General features: G+C 33.9%; 1 protein-coding gene across 2 annotated transcripts; it reads left to right on the top strand.

The window, feature by feature from the left end:
• The first annotated feature begins 79 nt into the window (after positions 1–79).
• LOC124364109 (vacuolar protein sorting-associated protein 72 homolog) lies at positions 80–22,237 on the top strand. 2 transcript variants are annotated; one of them, XM_046819308.1, is made up of 9 exons: positions 80–234; positions 5,631–5,765; positions 6,693–6,825; positions 7,555–7,669; positions 8,183–8,365; positions 15,353–15,467; positions 17,515–17,640; positions 19,303–19,510; positions 21,980–22,237. In XM_046819308.1, the coding sequence occupies exons 2-9, from the start codon at positions 5,632–5,634 to the stop codon at positions 22,127–22,129; spliced, it is 1,164 nt and encodes a 387-aa protein (XP_046675264.1). In that variant the 5' UTR covers positions 80–234; position 5,631; the 3' UTR covers positions 22,130–22,237. The 2 variants fall into 2 exon arrangements, with proteins under 2 accessions (XP_046675264.1, XP_046675263.1); XM_046819307.1 differs by having other exon boundaries at positions 80–238.
• The last annotated feature ends 1,277 nt before the right edge of the window (positions 22,238–23,514 follow it).

Genomic DNA, 23,514 nt, shown 5'->3' with positions numbered 1-23,514 from the left:
GATCTACATAGAGGTAAAAGCGTTAAAAAGAAATAGTGCTACATAAAACTGTATGGTTGATTTCAATGTCTGCCATAGAACATTTAAACTATAGGTTATGTTATGTTTATTTATTATGTCTTAAGGTTTACATGAATATTTTACTTTCTTAACAATGTCAATGATCATTGTTGTCTGACCACTCTTATTTTATTGTGGTACAATAATTAACCATTGTATTTGGAATCGTACTCAGTAGGTAATTATTTTTAGGTATTATTGACAGAGAACTAGCGTAGCCTAAAATAATCTTAGAAAAAGTCGTAGTAGTTTTTGATTATAGGCTAGCTTCACTGTTATAATAATTATTTATGACATTAGTAGTTATTACTTTAAAATCTAGTCTTAAATATTAAGTGCAATGGTAATATGTTTATCAAATTGAATATATTGTGTAATGATACTTTGAGTTCAATGCACTTTGATAGGCATGCCAAGCATTAAATTTATGGCTAGAGCATCTCCCTCTGTGCTAAGAACTATTTTTACCACAAATTAATTGGATTGGAACAATATTTTAGATTGACAACTGCTTCAGATATAACGCCTTACAATCCTTGACGTACATAATTTTAAGAACCGAAAATTATTTCTTATTTTTTAACATTTACTGTTTAACAATTTTACAATGCTTCTAAATGTAGGCTATGTAAATTAGTGATACTTAGATATTAACCTATCTGGATCCCTATCTAGTATCTGTGGGGGGGGGGGGGGGGGGTGGGTTGTTGTTAACCCTAGAGGTGGCATTGTAAATTCTCTGTAGTGGCATGGTGTTTTAGGCCAACTGTTCGTGTATTTTTCTAATATATATTAGGTATAGCCTACTACTACCTCAACTAATGCTCCAAACTTAACATATTATACATAATTTTTTTTATAAAAGAACACAGAAAAACATGTTCTACAAAAACACAAATATTTTTCTTGTCATAAATTTTTGATAAGGCAAAAAGATTTAAAAAAGTACAAAAATTATATTTTATCCTCGGATTCAGTTTTGTACTTGACTTCAAGCGTATAAAAAAAACAATTCTAATATATACATTTTATCTAGAATTTATTGGTGATATCAGAAATATATATTTTATATGACTTTTAAAATCCATATTTACACTTTTTGTGTTTTTTTACGGAAATTGACCAAAGCACTTATTTTTTTATGCACAGGGGTAAGACATAAAGCAGATATATACATGTTGACATATAATTATTCAATACCCTAAAACCATTTTTATGAATCATTTTGGTTATAAATCAACTATTAAAAAGTAAATATAAAACGCATTGATGTTACATACCTATATTTACAATATATATACAAGTGTAGAATTCAGCTCCTCAAGCAGTTTGAATAGCAGTTCTCTCAAGTCACTTGATCTGTTCTAAAGATTTCACTCATTTTATCACAAATTATTTACAAAAATATGTGTAATATACTATTATTTAGCTCATAAGTAATAACTAGTTGAAATAAACTCCAAACTATGGACTTGGAACAACAATAGAAAGTAAACATATGTTGTGCGGGCGGGCCAGATGTCTGCTGCACAACTGTTTATATATATCCATAGAGGATATCTATAAATAGTATAAAACCTAATAAAATACGTTATCATTGTAAAGTATGATTCTTCATCTTTCCAAATATATGATTTTTATCACAATCAGATTGTATTTACTCCTTAAAAAATAACATAATGCGACGCAACATAATCGGGCCGGAATTCCGGCGCTGCCACTTAGACGATGGCCGACCGCGCCGTATATCCGGCGCCTGCCACTTCTAGGGTTAACACGATGTAAGTACCCTACCCGGTGTAGATAGGTTCATCATAAATATATTACTTGTAACTAGTACTTTATAGGTAGTAAGTTAACCTTTACGAGTGTTTACGTGATCTGAGCTTGAATTTAGGTACTATCATGAGGGATGTTGGGTAGAGTTTAACAAGCGGACCTGGTTTTTTATATCAATTAGTATAATCATTGATACTTAACCTTTCCAGCGTTATTGACGCGGATCCGCGGAGGGCCACTACAAGCTCAAAACGTTATTGCCGTGGATCCGCGTTTTTGCATTCTTTATTTTCTTACTGCTATGTTAGTTGAATATTTTGCTGCTAGATGGTTCTAGTAGTCATGCGACATACAGACGGGTTGCCCTGCCTGGAATTCTGTTACAATGGGAGTGGCAGTTGCTTCTAATTGGCCAAACACTGTCTAGCGGGCGTGGCCCCGCGCCTTTCACAAAGTCATTGACGGGAGCTCCCGTCAAGGCATCTAGTCAGTTAGTGAGAAGCGTCCGGTATACGCATATGTATTTCGGTTATCGCTAATTTTCTGTTGTGTCCTATTCTTTTTAAAGTAAATTATTCATATTATACACAGCAGATTCCAGTATTTATTTAGTGTTTTTTAGCCATTATTCGTGTGAATGGCGAATCCAGACGATTCAGAATTTGAATATTTGGTAATTCTGAGCAATTACTTGGTCAACCCCTAACTTTTTAATATTTTACTACGGTCATAAGGATGTTATCAGAAAGCAAGAAACATAATTCAAGCCCCGCAAGGCTGTCCTACAGGTTGCCGAGCGATAAGAAGGTTCAAAGTCCACGCGATAACAGTGGCTTGCGGGATACGCGCGGAATGTCAGTTGTGACAGCCCGCTACCAAATAAACACTCTTTGTCTACTTTTGTATTTTTCTAATTTTATTGGTTTGTAATATAGTATATGTTTATCTATAAAACTGTGTTTCATTCCCCTACTTACTGAATTAATGATAAAAATATTAGTGACAACTACACTGCTATACTACGATATTCTCAAAAGTTAAAAATTAGCCTAGGAAATCCAAAAAGGGCTAAAAAATTTTATTCACCGTTAAATAACTCTATTTTGACATACAGAAACGAAAATAAATTTAACTTTACATATTGGAAATGTAACAAAATTGTAACGTTATCTAAGATCAGGTCAAATTTTTCATGACGCTTAAAGGGTTAATATTCTTGTATCAAATAGAAGTCTATCAATCATAGCAACAGATCAAAGTATATTCATAATATCAATCATATTGGAAATTAAAATAATTCATATAATACACATAGTGACAATCTTATAAATAATAGAGGAGCTTTAATGACCAAACGAGCAATTAGAACTGGAAATAGGGAAAAGTCATATATAATAATGAAATGATAACAATATAACAAACATGTATCGATAAGCACTAATTATTAGTAATATAGTTAGCGATGGTAAATGCCCCTGGCCATCAGTGCGGGCTCTGATGGTGCGTCCCCGCCCTTCTGGCGAAAAAAGAAAAGCATATCTTAAAATAGTACCTAAATTCAAGCTCAGATCATAAGAATGCTCATAAATGTCGACTTTTAACTTTTTGTACTTATAATATATATGTATGTATAGTTTCTAACAAATAGTAGATAGGGACAGAGTGATCGCCTTCTCGCTGATATCGATACCTTTGGTAGACAGAAAACAAGAACCGATTGTCATAATGACATGCAATTGATTATGATATTGACATGCAATTTTCACAGTAAGCCAAATAAAGTCTGTTCTTTCTAATAATGTAGTTTTTGTAAGTCCTCGTTAACAAAACTGCTAAAAAATAGTTGTCTTCGGATATTACCAAAGTACCAACAGATGTAAACACATTTACTAATGTTCAGCCAAATACTATAAAGTGACACGGATCGCCTTTGAACTTAGGTTTTGCTTGTATAAAAATAAAGTTTCATGCAAAATTCAAGTCTGTAGGTCAGTTAGTTTTTGAAATATTGAGTGGATAGACAAACAGACAGAAATCAGTTTTTTCTTCACGCAAGTGATAGGCTTCATTAATGCTTAGCCAATCTTCATATTTTCTTCAAATTTATCTCGTTCTTTATTCCATATAATTTTCTTTAAAAAAGAAATCGTTTAGTCTTAGATAAAAGATTAAAGTATTTATATATTTATTTATATAATATTTTTCATTTTAGTTTTGATGTCATGTATTTGATGATGTATTTTTGTTTTGTATTGATAGTTAGATAGATTTTAAGGTTCTAAAAGGTACCTAAATACAATTAGAAACAAACAAGCAAATTTCAAGTAGGTTTGATTAAATATGGCCAACAAAAATTTGAATAAATAAGCAGTAAATCAGGAAGATCAAAATCAGCATGATGTTTAGACTCAGTACTGTAAAAAATTTAAAATAAAGAAGGAAATGTTATTTTTTTGCGAAGTAAGTTAATTCTCAATCAATTGCTTTGTGGTTTTGCTAATCTTAACATAATGATAATGTTGCACCAAATTATTATGGAAAAACAAAATATTGTTGCAAAACACTTTTCAGCAAATATACTTGAAAAAAATATATATTGTTGTGAAACAGTTTTTCTCAAAATCAAACATAATGATATATTTTATTGTTGGAGAACAAACCAAGGATTTGTTGAGGGCGGTGGAATTAATTGCTACATCTGGTTGTCAGAGGTTGGTCATTCAAAGTACCAATTGTGATCTAGCCTACATTCTTTTTTTTGTTATTCAGTTTTAGTATTAGTATTTTATTTGTATTAAGTGCATGTTTTAGAAATAGTGTTGGAGTGGACATATCAGCTAACATTGTTGGGACTTTTGACTTTTGCTTGTCAATACTCTCTGGTATGATTTGTTTATGTTAACATAGATCGTAGTTAGGCTATGTGGTTTGGATTAGTTACCCACACAAGGAAGAGATCAGACTGCAGACCTCAAAACGTAGTGAACATCACAGATTTCTTATATCGTTGGATTCAAAGTCAAAGTCAAATCATTTATTGCCACAAACAACACAAGGATTGCACAGGCAGAGGTCAAATTAAAGTAAAATTATCTAAATTACTAAATTTAACATTACATACAGAACCAAAACATAACATACTAAAACTAGTCTTTCTTCTCAAGTAAGTAATCCTGGACACTGTAATATTCCTTTTGAATTAAAAATTCTTACAATTGGCTTTAAATTTGTTGGGCTCCTTAACATTCTTTAGATACTGTGGTAGAGAATTAAACAATGATATGCAGGAGGAATATGTTTTATTTCTGAAAAAAGTGGTGCTATGGCGAGGTAGGGTTATGTTATTGTTGTGACGGAGTTGGTATCTATGAGTACCTATGTGTAATATGAGAAGTAAATAAACCAAAATTCTTTATTAGAAATGTCAGGCTGTTGAGGATGTATATTGATGGAAAAGTGAGTATGCCTTTCTCTCGAAATAGCGATCTGCATGACTGATTTCCGGCCAAGTGAAAAACTATCCGAACAGCTCTCTTCTGCAACCTGAAAACATACTGCGTCTTGGTGCTTTCATGGCCCCAAATTGGTACTGCATAAGATAAATAAGGGTAAAAAACAACCATGATAAGCCAACAAGAGGATGTCAGCACTTTTGAAACAGGCAAGTCGAGACAATAAAAAAATACTGCTACTTAGCTTACCTGTAACTTTCTCAATATGGTTTGAGAAGTTCAGATTACGGAGTTGCTCAAAAAAAATCCTGTTTGATTGTTGAAGTTGAATGTTTTTAGAATGGCAGCAAATAGAGAAAAAAGAAGCAATGCTGGTAACAAATTGGCAAAACTGTTGAATGAAGAGGAGGAAGATGACTTTTACAAGACAACTTATGGAGGGTTTGAGGAAGTTGAAAATGATGACGATTACCAGTAAGTGTTTTATTACACAAATTTATAGTCTTAAATGAATTATAATTTTTCTGTTGTAATGGTTTCCGATTTTCAAGGAATTTTGCTTACTATTGTATCTTAAAAAGTTAAATGTGATGTTAATCTATTTAGCATTGCTGATTGTTGATTTGGAAGAAGGTGGTGAAAGATGAACTACAATAATATATTTAATACTATTTCATAGTCTCAGCTAAAATAACTTTCTAAACAGCGGATACCCTCTCAGCTATGTGAAACTAACACTTTCACTACTAAATTCTGTTAATTTGGAGATTGAGACAAAGTTACATTTATAGTCATGTTTAAAGTACCAGTATCCACCAGTACGTATGTTTTTACAAAATTTTGGCCTAACAATTTATCACTAAAATTTAATTAATGAGTTAGAATAAAACATGGTTTAAGTAATACCTCTATTATATTAAATGCTAATTGTGTTAGTTGTTGAGTTGTTTCAGTTTCAAGTTTAAGTATATTATTTGTTGGAAAGGTAGGCCATTTGAGGGCTAAAAGAATCAATGGGCAATGCATGGCGATGCTGGAAAAGGAAGTCCACAGTTGAAATCCTTTGTAATCTGAGATGAATGATGTTAGTCTGAGATAAGTTACTGTAATGTTAGATTGGGGGAAAAGGTACCTTTGTTAAAGCCATAGGCTACTATGTTAGTTGAGATTATAATAGTACACAGAAGGGTACAGGAATGAATGTACATTTTAGGTGTCGAGAAGAGAGTACTATTCATCTCATTAAAGCATACACTAAGGGGAAAGGGTTATTTTGATTAATGAACTTGATTGAGAAACATTTCTGGTGTAACTTAACCAAGTTGTACACCCAATGAGAATGAGTTGCATATTGAATAACAACAAAAGACACGAGTGTATCTCTGTGCCTGATCGTTACAGATCTGAAGAGGAAGCCGAGGATGAGGTAGATTCTGACTTCAGTATTGAGGAGAATGATGAGGTAAAGTCTGACGATGATGAAGAGGCCACCAAGAAGAGGCAGAAGAAAGGACTTTATACAAAGGCATACAAGGTAAATATCTAATTTGGTTGTGATTTGGTTCAAGGAATGGATAAGTATGACAATATTTGCAACGGAACTGACAAAAGTTAAATGCAATAGAAAAATAATTGCATTTGAACAACTTCTTTGTAATTAGGTTTTTAGCCAGTCAATTATTTCAAGATAAGTTAAAAAAAAAGTAATGGGAACTCTAATGTTTAGGTAGACAATACAGGATATTAAACAAGTATGTTCTGTTTAATTCTGGAATTTCAGAAGAAAAAAGTAATCCCTACACATTTTTTTATGTAGTCCTGAGTTGAAAAACCACATTCCTCCACCCCTAGTGTCAATTAATATATTTACTAGAAGGGAAACTTTCAATGGTTTATGGAGACAGAACATGTACAACATTGGTCTGAAAGTAGTTCCTTGGGGAGTCCTAGAAATCTAATTGAGAATTTATTGTGTGTGCAAACAAATTCCTCAAAAAACTTGATAATTAAATTTATGTTCACCCATAGTACGTATATCTCTAATAGCTATTGAACCAGTATATTAAACAAAACCTGATGAGAAATATGCTTGATTGTGATGAAATTGGATATTTTGTCCAAATAAGAATGTTATGAATACTCCAAGTCAACTTTACGCAATTTCATGAAATCTGGGTAAGTTCACACTGGTTAGCTAAATAATTTACATAAATGCAATCAATCAATGGTGAAACAACTGAGTGTTCTACTATATTTGTTACAGGAGCCGAAGATAGTTGTTAAAAAGTTGGATTCTGTTTCAAAACCAGATAAGGAGCCTCCTCGTAAGAAGCGGAAAGTAGCTCAAGATGGAGATGCTTTTTTGAACGATTTAACAGGTACAAGGATACTCCAAAAACATTCAGTGGCTGGTAAACAGACAGGCCAGTAAAACATATTTTTAATAATGACTTTTTTTAGTAATTTAAATATGTTTATCATTTTACTGTAAACTAACAACAATAACAACTGAGAAATGAGGTTTCATGTTTTCCATAGTAATAATGTTTAAAGCTTGTGAAATAATGCACTAGCGATCTACATAGGCCTTTTCATTTCATAATTTCTAATGGTTAATCCTTTAACTAACAATATGTATGTTAATTCTTTCCTGGTAACTAAAATGTGTAATTAAGATATTAAGGAAGTAATTTACTGTTGAAAATTTGGGTGAAAAGTTAAGTAATGGCTCACTTACAGGCTTGTCAAGGATGTTGGCTTTCCTTCCTTCCTTTTTCATATGAAAATCTCACGCAAAAATTGAGAAAAATGAACTTGAATAGATTTTGTATAAATGATGTCAATTTCTGACCATAGAGAATGTATTATTCAGTGCAAAATCATTGTTCCAGAGAGAAAGTCAACTCGGCACTCAACAGCTGTGAAGTCTGCGGAGACAGCTCAGCGAGTGCGAGAGCGTGCGCTGGAAAGACGCAAGAATCGCAGGAGCGCTGGTGAGCCCGCGTACAAGCCCACGCAAGAGGAGCTCCTAGAGGAGGCCAAACTCACTGAGCAGGAGAACCTCAGGTCTCTAGGTACTGTGTAACATCTTGTACAGACAACAGACTACAGACAATCTTGTACAGACCTGGTTGTGATGATTAAAGAACACTAAAGATTTGCTGAACTGTGTAATTTTGTTGAGGCATGTTGTGTTTGGTAGTTAGAAAGTAATTTGTGTTCTGCTGTTTCTACAAAATTTATTTTCTTAGTTGCTCAATAAATTTTTTAAAATTATAATTCTCTCGTAAATAATTGAAATTGACATTAAACCAAATTTTAATAACATAAATTACCTTCAAGCTACCTAAAGCGTATTTGTTATATTTAAAGTTCATTTTCAGCATTAGTAGGGCAAAATAAAAGTGTTAGAAAAAATGATTTATGACACCTTTATAAGTGGATGTGATAACATACTTTGACTGGAGATAGCTCTCCAGAACCAGGATCTCAACATTTAAATTGAATTAAAAATGTGGTGTGTAGTGTGATTTGAATGGTAATAAAAAAAAATATTTATATAGTGACCAAACTCCTTAACCCTCTGCGATCGGGAGGCCACTAATATGGTCAAAACCTATCTCTCGCTCAGCTCAGATGGAGTCTCAGGTGGTTGTTCTCTCAGCTCGCCACACCACACACAGTCCGGCTGTGTTCTACATCACCCTCAGCCCTTGCATAACCATGTACATCACCTTTACTTGGATTTAAACAGCTTATTTCACCTTTGCCTCTTTAAATGACTGAGATTTAAATGAAATTTTCACATAATTTACTAAGTCGATTAGCTTCAAGGTTGAAACTTTATCGATTGGTTATATAATATTTGCCTTCAAAACGAACCAAATAATATGTAATTTAAGTTATAGTTTGATCGATTTTAAAAGTATTATTATTTACAGAATAAAAATAGAATCAGTCCCAAGTAGGTCTCTTGTATGAACAGAATATAAACTCGTTTTCATATTTTGAGCTTTGTCTCCACCAAATGTACTAGTATTTTAATAAATTTATAGGAAACACTATAGCGGCTACAGTGATACTGACAGTAGTATAAAAAGCAATTCTGAACGATGTTTACTATGGTGTGTGCTGTAAATTTAGTTACTTATTTGGCCAAGAGATTGCAGCACTTTCCAACCACAACTGGATAAGGATTGAATTTTATAACTGTATAATACACCCTTACTGGTCTGACGAGCTAAACAGTAAAACAGGAAGGTTAGTCCACTAGGTGTGGCATGCCGAACTGAGAGACAGGACTTTGTAAATAAATCAATGACCTGACCGATCTGACGAGCTAAACAGCAAAACAGGAAGGTTTGTCCACTAGGTGTGGCATGCCGAACTGAGAGACAGGACTTTGTAAATAAATCAATGACCTGACCGATCTGACGAGCTAAACAGCAAAACAGGAAGGTTTGTCCACTAGGTGTGGCATGCCGAACTGAGAGAGACAGGACTTTGTAAATAAATCAATGACCTGACCGATCTGACGAGCTAAACAGCAAAACAGGAAGGTTTGTCCACTAGGTGTGGCATGCCGAACTGAGAGAGACAGGACTTTGTAAATAAATCAATGACCTGACCGATCTGACGAGCTAAACAGCAAAACAGGAAGGTTTGTCCACTAGGTGTGGCATGCCGAACTGAGAGAGACAGGACTTTGTAAATAAATCAATGACCTGACCGATCTGACGAGCTAAACAGCAAAACAGGAAGGTTTGTCCACTAGGTGTGGCATGCCGAACTGAGAGAGACAGGACTTTGTAAATAAATCAATGACCTGACCGATCTGACGAGCTAAACAGCAAAACAGGAAGGTTTGTCCACTAGGTGTGGCATGCCGAACTGAGAGAGACAGGACTTTGTAAATAAATCAATGACCTGACCGATCTGACGAGCTAAACAGCAAAACAGGAAGGTTTGTCCACTAGGTGTGGCATGCCGAACTGAGAGAGACAGGACTTTGTAAATAAATCAATGACCTGACCGATCTGACGAGCTAAACAGCAAAACAGGAAGGTTTGTCCACTAGGTGTGGCATGCCGAACTGAGAGAGACAGGACTTTGTAAATAAATCAATGACCTGACCGATCTGACGAGCTAAACAGCAAAACAGGAAGGTTTGTCCACTAGGTGTGGCATGCCGAACTGAGAGAGACAGGACTTTGTAAATAAATCAATGACCTGACCGATCTGACGAGCTAAACAGCAAAACAGGAAGGTTTGTCCACTAGGTGTGGCATGCCGAACTGAGAGAGACAGGACTTTGTAAATAAATCAATGACCTGACCGATCTGACGAGCTAAACAGCAAAACAGGAAGGTTTGTCCACTAGGTGTGGCATGCCGAACTGAGAGAGACAGGACTTTGTAAATAAATCAATGACCTGACCGATCTGACGAGCTAAACAGCAAAACAGGAAGGTTTGTCCACTAGGTGTGGCATGCCGAACTGAGAGAGACAGGACTTTGTAAATAAATCAATGACCTGACCGATCTGACGAGCTAAACAGCAAAACAGGAAGGTTAGTCCACTAGGTGTGGCATGCCGAACTGAGAGACAGGACTTTGTAAATAAATCAATGACCTGACCGATCTGACGAGCTAAACAGCAAAACAGGAAGGTTTGTCCACTAGGTGTGGCATGCCGAACTGAGAGAGACAGGACTTTGTAAATAAATCAATGACCTGACCGATCTGACGAGCTAAACAGCAAAACAGGAAGGTTTGTCCACTAGGTGTGGCATGCCGAACTGAGAGAGACAGGACTTTGTAAATAAATCAATGACCTGACCGATCTGACGAGCTAAACAGCAAAACAGGAAGGTTTGTCCACTAGGTGTGGCATGCCGAACTGAGAGAGACAGGACTTTGTAAATAAATCAATGACCTGACCGATCTGACGAGCTAAACAGCAAAACAGGAAGGTTTGTCCACTAGGTGTGGCATGCCGAACTGAGAGACAGGACTTTGTAAATAAATCAATGACCTGACCGATCTGACGAGCTAAACAGCAAAACAGGAAGGTTTGTCCACTAGGTGTGGCATGCCGAACTGAGAGAGACAGGACTTTGTAAATAAATCAATGACCTGACCGATCTGACGAGCTAAACAGCAAAACAGGAAGGTTTGTCCACTAGGTGTGGCATGCCGAACTGAGAGAGACAGGACTTTGTAAATAAATCAATGACCTGACCGATCTGACGAGCTAAACAGCAAAAACAGGAAGGTTTATCCACTAGGTGTGGCATGCCGAACTGAGAGACAGGACTTTGTAAATAAATCAATGACCTGACCGATCTGACACAAATCTGGACACCATGGCAACCGTTATGGCCAAGCAATCTGAAAGTGCAATGATATAATTAATGCCAATCCCGAAGGGTTGAACAGTACACATCAGAGAGTCCATAATAATAGTGATCATTAAAAATGCCATTTTATGAATAGGAAAATGAATAATGGGGGCATAAAACCCTTTCATATTGTCCCTTTCATATTGTCTACCAACATTTTTTAAAGGAAAAGAAAAATTTAAAGAAATTAGGACTAGGTAACCCTGAGAGAAGGACGCTAGGAAAGCCGAAATGTAAGATATTAGGATAAGACTGAGGCAGATTAAGACTAAAGAAAGGAATTGAGAGCAATTGCAGGAGTGACTAACAACTCCGGAACTTACATGGCCATGGGAACAGGAGAAGAGTTAGAGTAAGATTGATCAACACATAAGATGAATCCTTCCTCCCCTTGATTCTTGTTAGGTAAGATTACTTTTTGATTTATTTAAATCTTAATTTTGTTTATTTCTAATTTTTACACTGATCTTAATTTTAAATTACTTTCACATTAACGTAGTATTGGAATTTTAATAATATGAATTTGTATGCTATTGGGTTAAACTACAATGACTCACTCTGATGAATTTTGATTTTTTTTCTCACACTTTTCATGAACATTTTATTAATTAAAACTTTATTTAATATTTCGATTCAATTTGTTATTTGATTTGGCCATGCAGCAGTACACTCATTTGAACCTTTACCAATTTCCATGATAATATTATCAATGCCAGAATATAGATACTTCAGATTATATTATAGTATTAAACTTTGCACTTTTATTCAAATATTTAACATCTATCATTATCTTAATGCATATAAACAAGTCAGTTTTCATAGCTACGCTATGTGTAGATTATTACGTTATGAGAAAATTTTACCAAGTTCGCATTTAAAAAATTATTTATTGCCACCTTCTTTTAGATAGATTTATTCACAACTTTTTATGTATGATATAAAAATTTTGTATCACGTATGTAATTTCGTAACTAAATTTTTATTACTTATGTAATTGAAAAAATTGTATTTTATGAAAAAAAATTTGTTTATTGTTAAATATGAGTCTAATGGGAAGCTACAAATTTCAAAAACTTGTCCACTACGTATTGACAATCCTTTGGAGTAAGAACAAGCAGTACACATCTTGTTACTGAAATATAATTAATCATAAATGGAATCTTGTTGAAAATGACTTAAAATAATTAAATACTGTACATAAACTGTTTGGGATCAAGGTCTTACATAGATAAAAAGTAATAAGCAAATGATTGCACAATGGTTTTTGATACGTTTTATAAATGCTTAGCGTGTAATAATTCACAGGTGTGGTTTTTAAATCTCAAGTTTTTAAAATGTGAATGAATGTAATGTTATACATCAATTTAAAGATCTTTATAAACCATATATTTTGATTTTGATTTGATGTGCTAAGACAAAAATTACTTTTTAAGAATCCTAAAAAAAACTATTAACATGAATTGTGATGGTTAATAAAGAGGGTTAAATTCCAAATACACACATACATTTATCCCAACAACACTTTTCTGAGGAAAAATCCTTTTTACCAATCCCTCAGAAAAATGATTTAAAACAGTCTTTTATGATTTACATAAGTTTTATATGTAAAGTGCGAGTCGTTTGAACAATTTATATAAGATTGATAAGGACAGAGCGATATTTAAATTAGTGGTAAACATTAAAGTTATGTCTCTTGCTCAGCTATTAAATAGTCTGATAAAGTTTGAATATATGGTTTATTTACTAATTTAGAAAAACACATAACAGAACTGTTGAAAGTCTAACAAAAATGCATGGTAAGTCTTTCTTAAGTATTTGATACAGGTAGGTCTGGATCTCTTAATTTTACCACCACTTGGCAGAACAATTGTACTGCTTACTGCACATTTTCATTTTTATTTGGTAACTTGAAAACAAAATACGTCAGTCAGCCGATATTTGCTTGAGTGTTGCCAACTGTGGAATTTCTCATGCCCCACACTGTTATTGATGGAACGTTTGCTTAAATTAAAACCATTTAACAATGTATAAACTATAAATAGGTTTGGAGTCAGAATTTGGTTGAATAAAAGTGAATAATAAATTATATTTAATATAAAATCCAAACTAGTAATATTTTGTTAAATTGGTCTTTAACAGGTTAAAAGAAATTGATTTACAAAATATACAAGGTATCGTTCCTTTCAAAGTGCTCTCCTTTTTTGCAGCATTATGAAGAGGTTTTACTAGCAGGTATAAACTTATCAGAAATTAAATTTTTTTTCTCTTAGAATAAGAAGCTTAGAAATTGCACCTAGTCCTAAAAGGACCTTTGCACTACTTCCGGAGTCACACAGAATATTCTCGATTGCTAAGGTTGGGGGTAGGGGCCGCCTCCTGTTGAGATCCATGAGGAAAAATTTAGTGCATTAATCTCAAGTCATGTCCCTCTCGGAAGAAGGGGAAGCCAGCTCTGAATTAGAACCAGCCTCTCCAGTCAAAGCAGGCAGTGGGTGGTGGCACACCCTTATGTCTAGGCTAGCAAGAACCTTTCACTCTTACTGAACCCCACCAACTTTAACAGTCATCTCCTGCAGTAGACTAGACCATTGAACAACCTTGAACCCCAGAATCTTGCATTTGCAGTTAGTGATGTGCAGCTCCTGGACATCCATAAGGTTGCTCATATTTAAGAGACACATCTGTTTTTGCTGTGCCCAGTTGGGTTCACCTGGAAGGTATAAACCAGCCAGAAGGGAATCCTCCTGTGGGTGAAGTGAACCCTTCTTGGAGTTATACTCCCCTTGCGAAGCTAACCCATGCAACAAACAGTTTTCCATTGCTGCAAAGATTGTGAACTCATCTGCTGTTAAGCTCTTCAATATATAATGTACACCTCCAATTTTGTATACTTAGGTTTGTATATTTAGGGCTATATGTCCTATAGGGTTTGGACAGTTTGGAAACAAGCAATAATCCACAGGGACCATCTCTGCTGAGTAGAGATTGTAGGAATAATGGTCATGACAATCTTTGCACAAGAATTGTAAATGAACAATGCATAATGGAAAAGCTTGTCATTGTGCATAAAATATTTCCGTCTTTGCCATAACTCAGACCTATTTCTCCTACAGCATCATCCTACATACTTCTCTGGGTTTCGAGATATCGAAAAATTGATCGTCTTATCTTGTGGAAAAAATTATATGATGTTAATGTTCTTCCAGTAAAAGAGAATACTCTGAGCATTACAAAGACATTCATTTTGACTTAATAATCTTTTTTGAATTTTAGAAAGTTCATCATTTTCCATTGTGATGATTGAATCCTTGCTTCTATATCTTAATGGACTATTTCTGTGTTTTTCTCTTGTCCAAATGAATAATATGTGCATCATTCAATCAAATGGCAAAATTTTTTTTATATCAGTTCTTTCAGGAATTAGCTTTAAGATTTTATGTTATAACCAAAGATTTGAACTCAAAATGGAATCATAAGGAAGAATCACCATTACAACATGGTAGTTAGCATTAAAATTTAGTGCTACACCTCTTCTACTACTGCATTAGTTTACCTCCGTTACCCCACCCACCTATTCTACTACAGTTTTACTAATAAAGTTTTGAAGTGCAACTGTTTTCATTGTCGTAATAAAAGTATTTTTCAATGACTAATGTTACAGAAAAATATCAGAAATTGGAGTTGGAGAGGAAGAAGTGTCGAACTGTGAAGAAAGTCTACACTGGGCCTACAATAAGATATCACTCCATTTCAATGCCTCTTCTAGGAGACGATGGGTAAGTAAAGCATTGTGTTATAAATTGAATGGCATTATGGAAACTTATGTTCAGTAATTTGGAATATGATGGGTGGAACCATGTTAATTTAAATTTTGAGCTATACACTTGGAACAGTAACAGTATGTTTAATGAATTTAGAACAAAGTTAGAATGAAAATAAGTGACAATTTTCCTCCTCAAGTAATCTTTAGGTGAAAAGTGGAAGGATTAGGTGTTAGGAAATTGATTCAACCAATTGTTACTGTAAATGTAGATCTTATATCTTTAAGGTCAAATGTCACCTGGTCATACTTCTATATTATATAAGAAATTCTGTTATAAATTGAACTGTGAAGATTTAAACAATCAGTAAATATGAAAAAGCAATTTTATTCCTATAGTAAAAAATACATTCAGGAGAAAAGGAACAGTTATCCCAACCACAAATTGAGGCATTAATATAACTTATTATCATGTAATATTTTATGAAGTAAATATTCTCCAAATTTGTGTGAAGGAGAAATGTATTTTAGTTGCTGAATGTGATCATGGTACATGTATAACATATAATGCTCAAACGATGATGGGAGTCTAAATTACTCTGTGTTTCTTCAGCATTTGAGCTTGGAAAATTCACATTGTTAGTTAACTTGTTTACATCCGACTTCTGCACAGTACAAATGTTAGCAACATTAATAATTTCTGTGTAGTGTAAATGCTTAGATTTTTCTTTGGATTTGTATTCCAACCAAAGCTTTAAATTCAGTAGAATGGTATTAGAAAGTACGATATGAAGAACAACAATATTAACTCTTTGTTGGTCTATGAATTTGTTGGGGTTTTAGTAGACAGTAAGCTTAAACTTGAATAACAAGCAGGTAGCGGAAATTGTAGTGTGTGCCTATATAATATGGACTGTTTGACTTGATAAAGTAAGCTGAAATTTTACTGAACAATACCCTTAAAGAGGCTTTTATTTTTCACTAATCAATACTTTTGTCTTAAATTTAAAGCATGCTAGAGCGTAAATTGCATAAATATTCTTTATATTAATGGTGTACTAAAACATATTGTTGGTCTTGAAAGTACACACACTTCTAGAAAAACCACTACATCTCCCCTTATATTGTTTATTTTTGTACACCAAAAAATTGCTATACAATGTCATAGTTAGCATTATTCTAGTCATAGTTGTTTTTCATTTATGTAAATTTTCATACAGTAAATTCTTTTAATTTTTGACTATTTTATGTATTTTTTGAAAAAATTTGATTTGGCCATCAAACAAGTCTTTTTTGTTTTCCTGAAAAAGTTTATGACATTTAAAAAAATGGAAAAGCAGTCGTGGGACTGAACAAAAGAAGTAACTACTTCTTTTCATGTGCTGTGAATATATCTTGGGAATATAAATGTTACACTCAACAACATTTTTACATACCTTGCAACATTTCTTCATACCTCAGGAGTTTGACATATAGAAATTCATGAAAAGTTAAAATTTCAAAATTATAAATGACTTAAAAACCAATTTCAAAACATTCATGATATAAAATTTGAATAGTGTGAAGTTTTGTCTAAATACCACTCTCTAGCACGCTTGGATAGCCACTGAAATCGAACAAGCGTGACGTGACGTTTTATGACGCAAAATAAAAGTTTTCCCCAGTGCAAAACATGCATGCATAGCCCACCAAAAGAAGCAGTCACTTAAAAAAATATAGAATTAGAGTCAGAAATTGTATTATTACATTTCTTAGAGAAATGCATAGCATCAGTTTACAATGTATACAATTCAAATTGTATAAAAGAAATGTCACTCTTGAATGTCTTTTGAGTGCACATATTCACCTAAGGTGTAGAAAGGTCTTGATGTCATCCAGTCATTTAGCAATGCCTTCAGCTTCATTCCTTTAAGAGGTTACAAATTCTTGTAGCAGTAGGTTTTACAGCTTCTTGCCTTGTTCATGGTTTTCTTTCATACAGTGTTAGATGGTGGGCTGGTAGTGAGTAGTCTTAAGATAGGATATGAGATGATGAACAAAAACAGAATGATGAACTGTTGCAGGCAGACAGTAGAGGGTCGGTACGAGAGGACGTTTATCACGTTTAGTGATGCTGACACCATGGTCTCGGCATTTCCATCCAACGACCCTCCCAAACCTCCCAGCAAGAATTTCTGCCCCATCACCAGGTCAGTATTCCAATATCATACAAAGTTAAACATGTAACTTTAAACATGTAAACGTAATTTTGTAAACTAAGAGGATCGTTCACAAAGTCCATAGAAAAAAGAAGAAAAAAGAATTTTGTTGGGAAAATAGTTTTTAATTTTTTAACATAATCTGCTTTCAACTCTATTCATTTGTCTGTTTTACCAAATTTTTTAAGCCGCCTAAAACAGGATTTTGGTAGCTCCTCAAAATAGGCATTCGTTTGTGTAATTACTTCCTTGTTAGACGTAAGTCCGTCAAGCCATTTCTTCAAGTCTGGAAATTGGAAATAGTCACTGGGGGCCAAATCTGGTAAATACGGTGGATGTTTGTAATAATTGGAACATTTATTCCATTTTGATCATCGCAACTGCGCAGGTGTACATCCGACAATAATAATTGTCTTGGTGAAACTATCTCTTTTTTAGTTGAGGATGTTTTTGATTTCTTTGCTCAGCCATTCCAATAATGATGCATAATTCTTTCCTGTTATCGTTATTTCCTTTTTCAAGTAATGAAAGTAGATGATTCCGCGAGCTACCCAAAAAACCGTGGCTATAACCTTACCGGCCGACTTGACCGTATTCGCCTTCTTTGGAGTCCGTTTGTCTTTAAAAATCCACTGTACAGTTATATGTTGACACAGAAACTCATCAGAATTGTGACGGAAAAGCGCCAAAACAGCCTCTGAGTCAACCATCTATTTCATGCACTTTGATTCGTCGATCTCTTAAAATCATATCATGAACTTTTAAAATTATTTCTAGGGTAGGCATTTCCTTAGGGCATCTGGATCTACATTCCTCTTTTGTACAACCTCTAATGTACAACCACATTTAAAATCATTCACCCAGTTTTCAAAATCATTTCAAAACAGTTGCAAACACAGGAGTAGATGTGCCATGGACTTTGGCCAATTCAGCTATGATATCTTTCGGCATCAACCTTTCAAATACAAGCATGTAATCACTGCTTGAAAATAATTTTTATCCATTTTTTAGGCAAATTAAAGTAGTTTACTTCAATTGACAACAACAATTAAACTATGTGATGTATACAGCTCGAACTTTAAGTTGACTATTTAGGAGTGCTACTTAATGGCAAAATTTTATTTTCGATAATACAATCACCATCTCATGGATTTTCAAAGGACTTATTGAACGACCCTCGTAGTACTGGTTTTTGTGCTTGCTGTGGCCATTTTAAATGTTCAAAACAGTTGATCCCACCGACTCTGAAATTCTGTCTGTAGTTTGGTGTTTTGAATGTAAAGAATGTCATGACAACTGAGCACTCGTCAAGTTATCGAAGATTTAAAGTGAAAATGTAATGAATGTTGTAATGGTACGGAATTGGGATGGGCAGTTCAATGAAGGGTTGACAAATGTCCTCTACAAAACACAAAATGTCAGTTTAAAAAAATATAATGGTCCTTTGTTACGAGTTAAAGAAGAAAGAAAATATAATAAACTATAAATATAAAACGTGGCTTTCATAAATCATTTAATATAACCTGCATTATATTTGAATCTGAATAAGTGTCTTATTTTCTGTACCCATGCATCAGAGACCATTATGAGAATATTGATTTACTACAAATAATTTTGTTCATAAATATGACAACTGTGATCCTGTCATTACAGAGTACCTGCCAAATACCTGGATCCAGTTACACACCTGCCCTACTGTAATATCGCCACGTTCCGTGTGCTGCGCGAGGCGTACTACCAGCAACTGGAGGCCCGTGGCGACCGCGGCTCGGCGGAGATTGCTGCGTGGCTTGCGCACCGCCAAACATCCAAGACTGCACAGACGATCAAGATGGACCCTTCAATGTTACAAATAACTAAGGTGAGTGGAGTCCTCAATGACAATCGTTGTGAAACTTAAGTTGTAATTGTTGATCGATTTGTAAATGTCACATTACAAAGAGACTGTATAAATTAAAGAATAAAAACATTACTGAACAAATCCAATCAATAGCTACCAACAGTGACAACACGTTAATTTTTATTTGATGTAACTTCTTGCAATAATTGCTTTTGTTGAGATTTTCTGTTTTGCATATTTTTATAAAATCTCAGTAAATCCTACAGTCATCATCCGTGTAGCATTGTATTCCAATATCTCCATTGTTGGTGGTTAGTGATTAAGCACTGATATATTGGGGATGCTTACAGGTAGAATTTTTTTCTTGCTAAAGTGGACTTGTGTAGTTTTGTCAGGATTTATCATCTAGTCTAGAAGACAATGAAGTCAGAACTCCACCTTAAGTTATACAGTTTGATAGTTTATAAAAATGTTGTGTGGGACACAATTATGTTTATAAAAATGTTGTGTGGGACACAATTATGTTTATAAAAATGTTGTGTGGGACACAATTATGTTTATAAAAATGTTGTGTGGGACACAATTATGTTTATAAAAATGTTGTGTGGGACACAATTAGGTTTATAAAAATGTTGTGTGGGACACAATTAGGTTTATAAAAATGTTGTGTGGGACACAATTAGGTTTATAAAAATGTTGTGTGGGACACAATTAGGTTTATAAAAATGTTGTGTGGGACACAATTAGGTTTATAAAAATGTTGTGTGGGACACAATTAGGTTTATAAAAATGTTGTGTGGGACACAATTAGGTTTATAAAAATGTTGTGTGGGACACAATTAGGTTTATAAAAATGTTGTGTGGGACACAATTAGGTTTATAAAAATGTTGTGTGGGACACAATTAGGTTTATAAAAATGTTGTGTGGGACACAATTAGGTTTATAAAAATGTTGTGTGGGACACAATTAGGTTTATAAAAATGTTGTGGGACACAATTAGGTTTATAAAAATGTTGTGTGGGACACAATTAGGTTTATAAAAGTGTTTTGTGGGACACAATTAGGTTTATAAAAATGTTGTGTGGGACACAATTAGGTTTATAAAAATGTTGTGTGGGACACAATTATGTTTATAAAAATGTTGTGTGGGACACAATTATTAGATGTTTTACTTATATCAGCCAGCATCAAACCCATTGAGTCCTTCTTCTCAAAATAATTAAAAACTAGTAGTTTTCCTGCTATTGCATCTATGTTTTACCCTCTGCCAATATTCCACACAGCTAAATCTGAGGTTGTTTACATTAGGGATGAAGAGTTATTTTTCCAGAGGAAATTTTCCTCATTGTCAAAATTAAAACTCAATTCCTTTCAAGTGATTGAATTTTCAATCACTCCTTTGTCACTCTAATTTTTTGATATCACACTAGTTTCATCCAAATTGATCGAACTTCCATTCATCTTATCATTTGTATCTGATAGGTTAGGAACCACCGTCTGTAGCCAGGGCCGCATTTACAAATTCGGCGCCCCTAGGCCTACAGACCAAAGAGCGCCCCCCCCCCCCCCCAGAGGACTCTGATTAAACTGACGTAGAAATCCAGTAAATTTCTTAATTATGTAATTTTGATGAAAGATAATTACAATAGTATATATATATATATATATAAATATATATATATATATATACATATATATATATATACATATATATATATATATATATATATATATATATATATATATATATACATATATAGGAGTGTTTTGAATAAATAAAAGCAATGAACCAATGAATGAGTCAACGTCGCACCCCGGACCTAGTTGACCTTGGCCACCCGCCCCGCCGAGCGCCAACACCACCCGCCGCCGCAACTTTTTTCTTTTGTGTACTTTAAAATTTATGCGCCCCCTAAAATTTTGCGCCCTAGGCCTGGGCCTAGTGGGCCTATAGGGAAATGCGGCACTGTCTGTAGCTGAATGTGGTTGCTATTTACCATTTTGACAATATTTCCAACCATGTCATGGAGATTGGTGTAATTTTCAGCCCCAATGACTTTAAACTGCTTTGTTTCCAGCTTCTCAGTACATATGTCACATATATGTATTCAATTGGTATCCTTACTGTACTTGTATTGTTTGTTATTTACATTAACACATACCATGCAAGCCCATTATAGCCTGTTCACAGTGCTCCAGCAATGATTAGATCAGATTGCAAATGCTGCACTAAGTGGAAGAAAAATAAGGAGCTGAACTTAACATTTGCACCGAATCAATCCTTCCCACTAGTGTAGAAACCATTAGAGTTGAAAAAGAAACCAAAAGATGAGGATGTGTTGGTTGTCGTAGCCTTTCTTTTGCCCAAAAAGTCAAATACTATCTGGAATAAGTTATCCATGTTAATGATAATCTTATTAATCATTACAAACCACCAACCCAGTTGGTTCTGAGTCATCAATTCACCTTCATGGTTCACATTTTTTCAGTTTAAGGAAGAGCCAGATAAGAATGTACCATGTGAGAGCTCTGCCTGTTTGCCAGTGTTGACTTCTCTGCCTACAATCCCCTTGGCAAGAATACCACTGCCGGAGGATATCGTGTCCATCACAAGTCCTACTAAACCTATGAAAATGTGAACTGAATTAAAATGATAAGTTATTAATATACCTAAGTTTTTATCTGCATTTGTAAAAAGTTTTGTATTCAATGTATTTCCAGATTAAAATTGTATGTCAAGTTTTTTACTCAAGGTTGTTTTATTACAAATATAAACACCCAACTTTCTCCTCCAGTCTACGTTTCAAAAGATGTAGTGTGTGAATTGTACCGCTCCTATTTAGCTCTTTTGAATAATGAGTGAGCCAATGATGCATTGATGTCAAAAAATGGCTAACAAAATGTCCATGATGAGGTTTAGAATTAATTATGGAACTTTTCGAACATTTTTTTGGGGGCTTGAAACTGTTGTGAGAAGCTTAAAATACCATACATTTTATTTTATGCCAGGTTTGGCTAACTTGCAAGGAGCAGATTTCTGCTAAGACAGTGAAGAAAATCTTGTGCCAAGGTATGATAATTGCTGTAATTTAAATGGTGAACATTAGAAAACTAGCTTAAACTGGATATATTTAAATACATTAATGAAATTTAGGTAAAATACTTTATTAATTTAAAATTTAAAAAGTCCGTTATTTTCTGAAGAACCATTATAATCAATGAGTCTTAAATCAACTTTTATAATTTTTACTCAAAAGAAGAAGTAATTATTTATGTACTTTCCTCTACATGACTCAAATAATAGCCTGTGTTCTGTTGATTTGTAATTATATTTTATTGGGCCATATGTTCCAATTATTTGCCTTACAAAAAAAAAAAAAAAAAAAAAAAAAAAAACCGTCAAGAATTTTTTTTATCTTTTCCATTCTGTATGTAGCTAGAATTAAATTAAATCAAACCAAACAACATATAAGTAACCTATAATACATTGATTGATATAGTTTTACAGCACTAATGCTTCAGAAAGCAATAAATAAGAACTAGACGCCATTAAAAAAAACAAACTTTCAACAACTATTAACAAAACCGTAGGATGTAAGTTTTAATTGTGTGTAGAGGATTTTGTCAGCATTTATGGACTTAAATGGTTTGCTTGGTGCTTCCACACAAATCTTAAAACAATGCTTGTGAAAACTTTTGTTACTAGAACCGCAACTACTTTCATGGTTGTTGAGCTTTCTAAAAATTAAAATCAGTATCAGATTTGGTTCATTTTCAACCTAAAATTTTTGATGATTTAATTTAGTTAAATTAAATAATTCTTTATTGACCACAATATAAAAATCAAAGATAATGCACAAGAATGGCATCATAAATGTATGAATTACACAGTATATAAATATAGAGTGTAATGCGATAAGCAGACATTACGGACTGTTACTTCAAATGCAAAACATAACTATCTATTATTTTACAATGTTAAAATTAATAGGGAGAAAAAATACAAATTATAACCAATAATATT

This window comes from Homalodisca vitripennis, chromosome 6 (assembly GCF_021130785.1).
Source record: "Homalodisca vitripennis isolate AUS2020 chromosome 6, UT_GWSS_2.1, whole genome shotgun sequence".
Lineage (NCBI taxonomy): Eukaryota > Metazoa > Arthropoda > Insecta > Hemiptera > Cicadellidae > Homalodisca > Homalodisca vitripennis.
The sequence above is the reverse complement of the archived record's forward strand: the minus strand, read 5'-3'. Positions and strand labels throughout refer to the sequence as shown.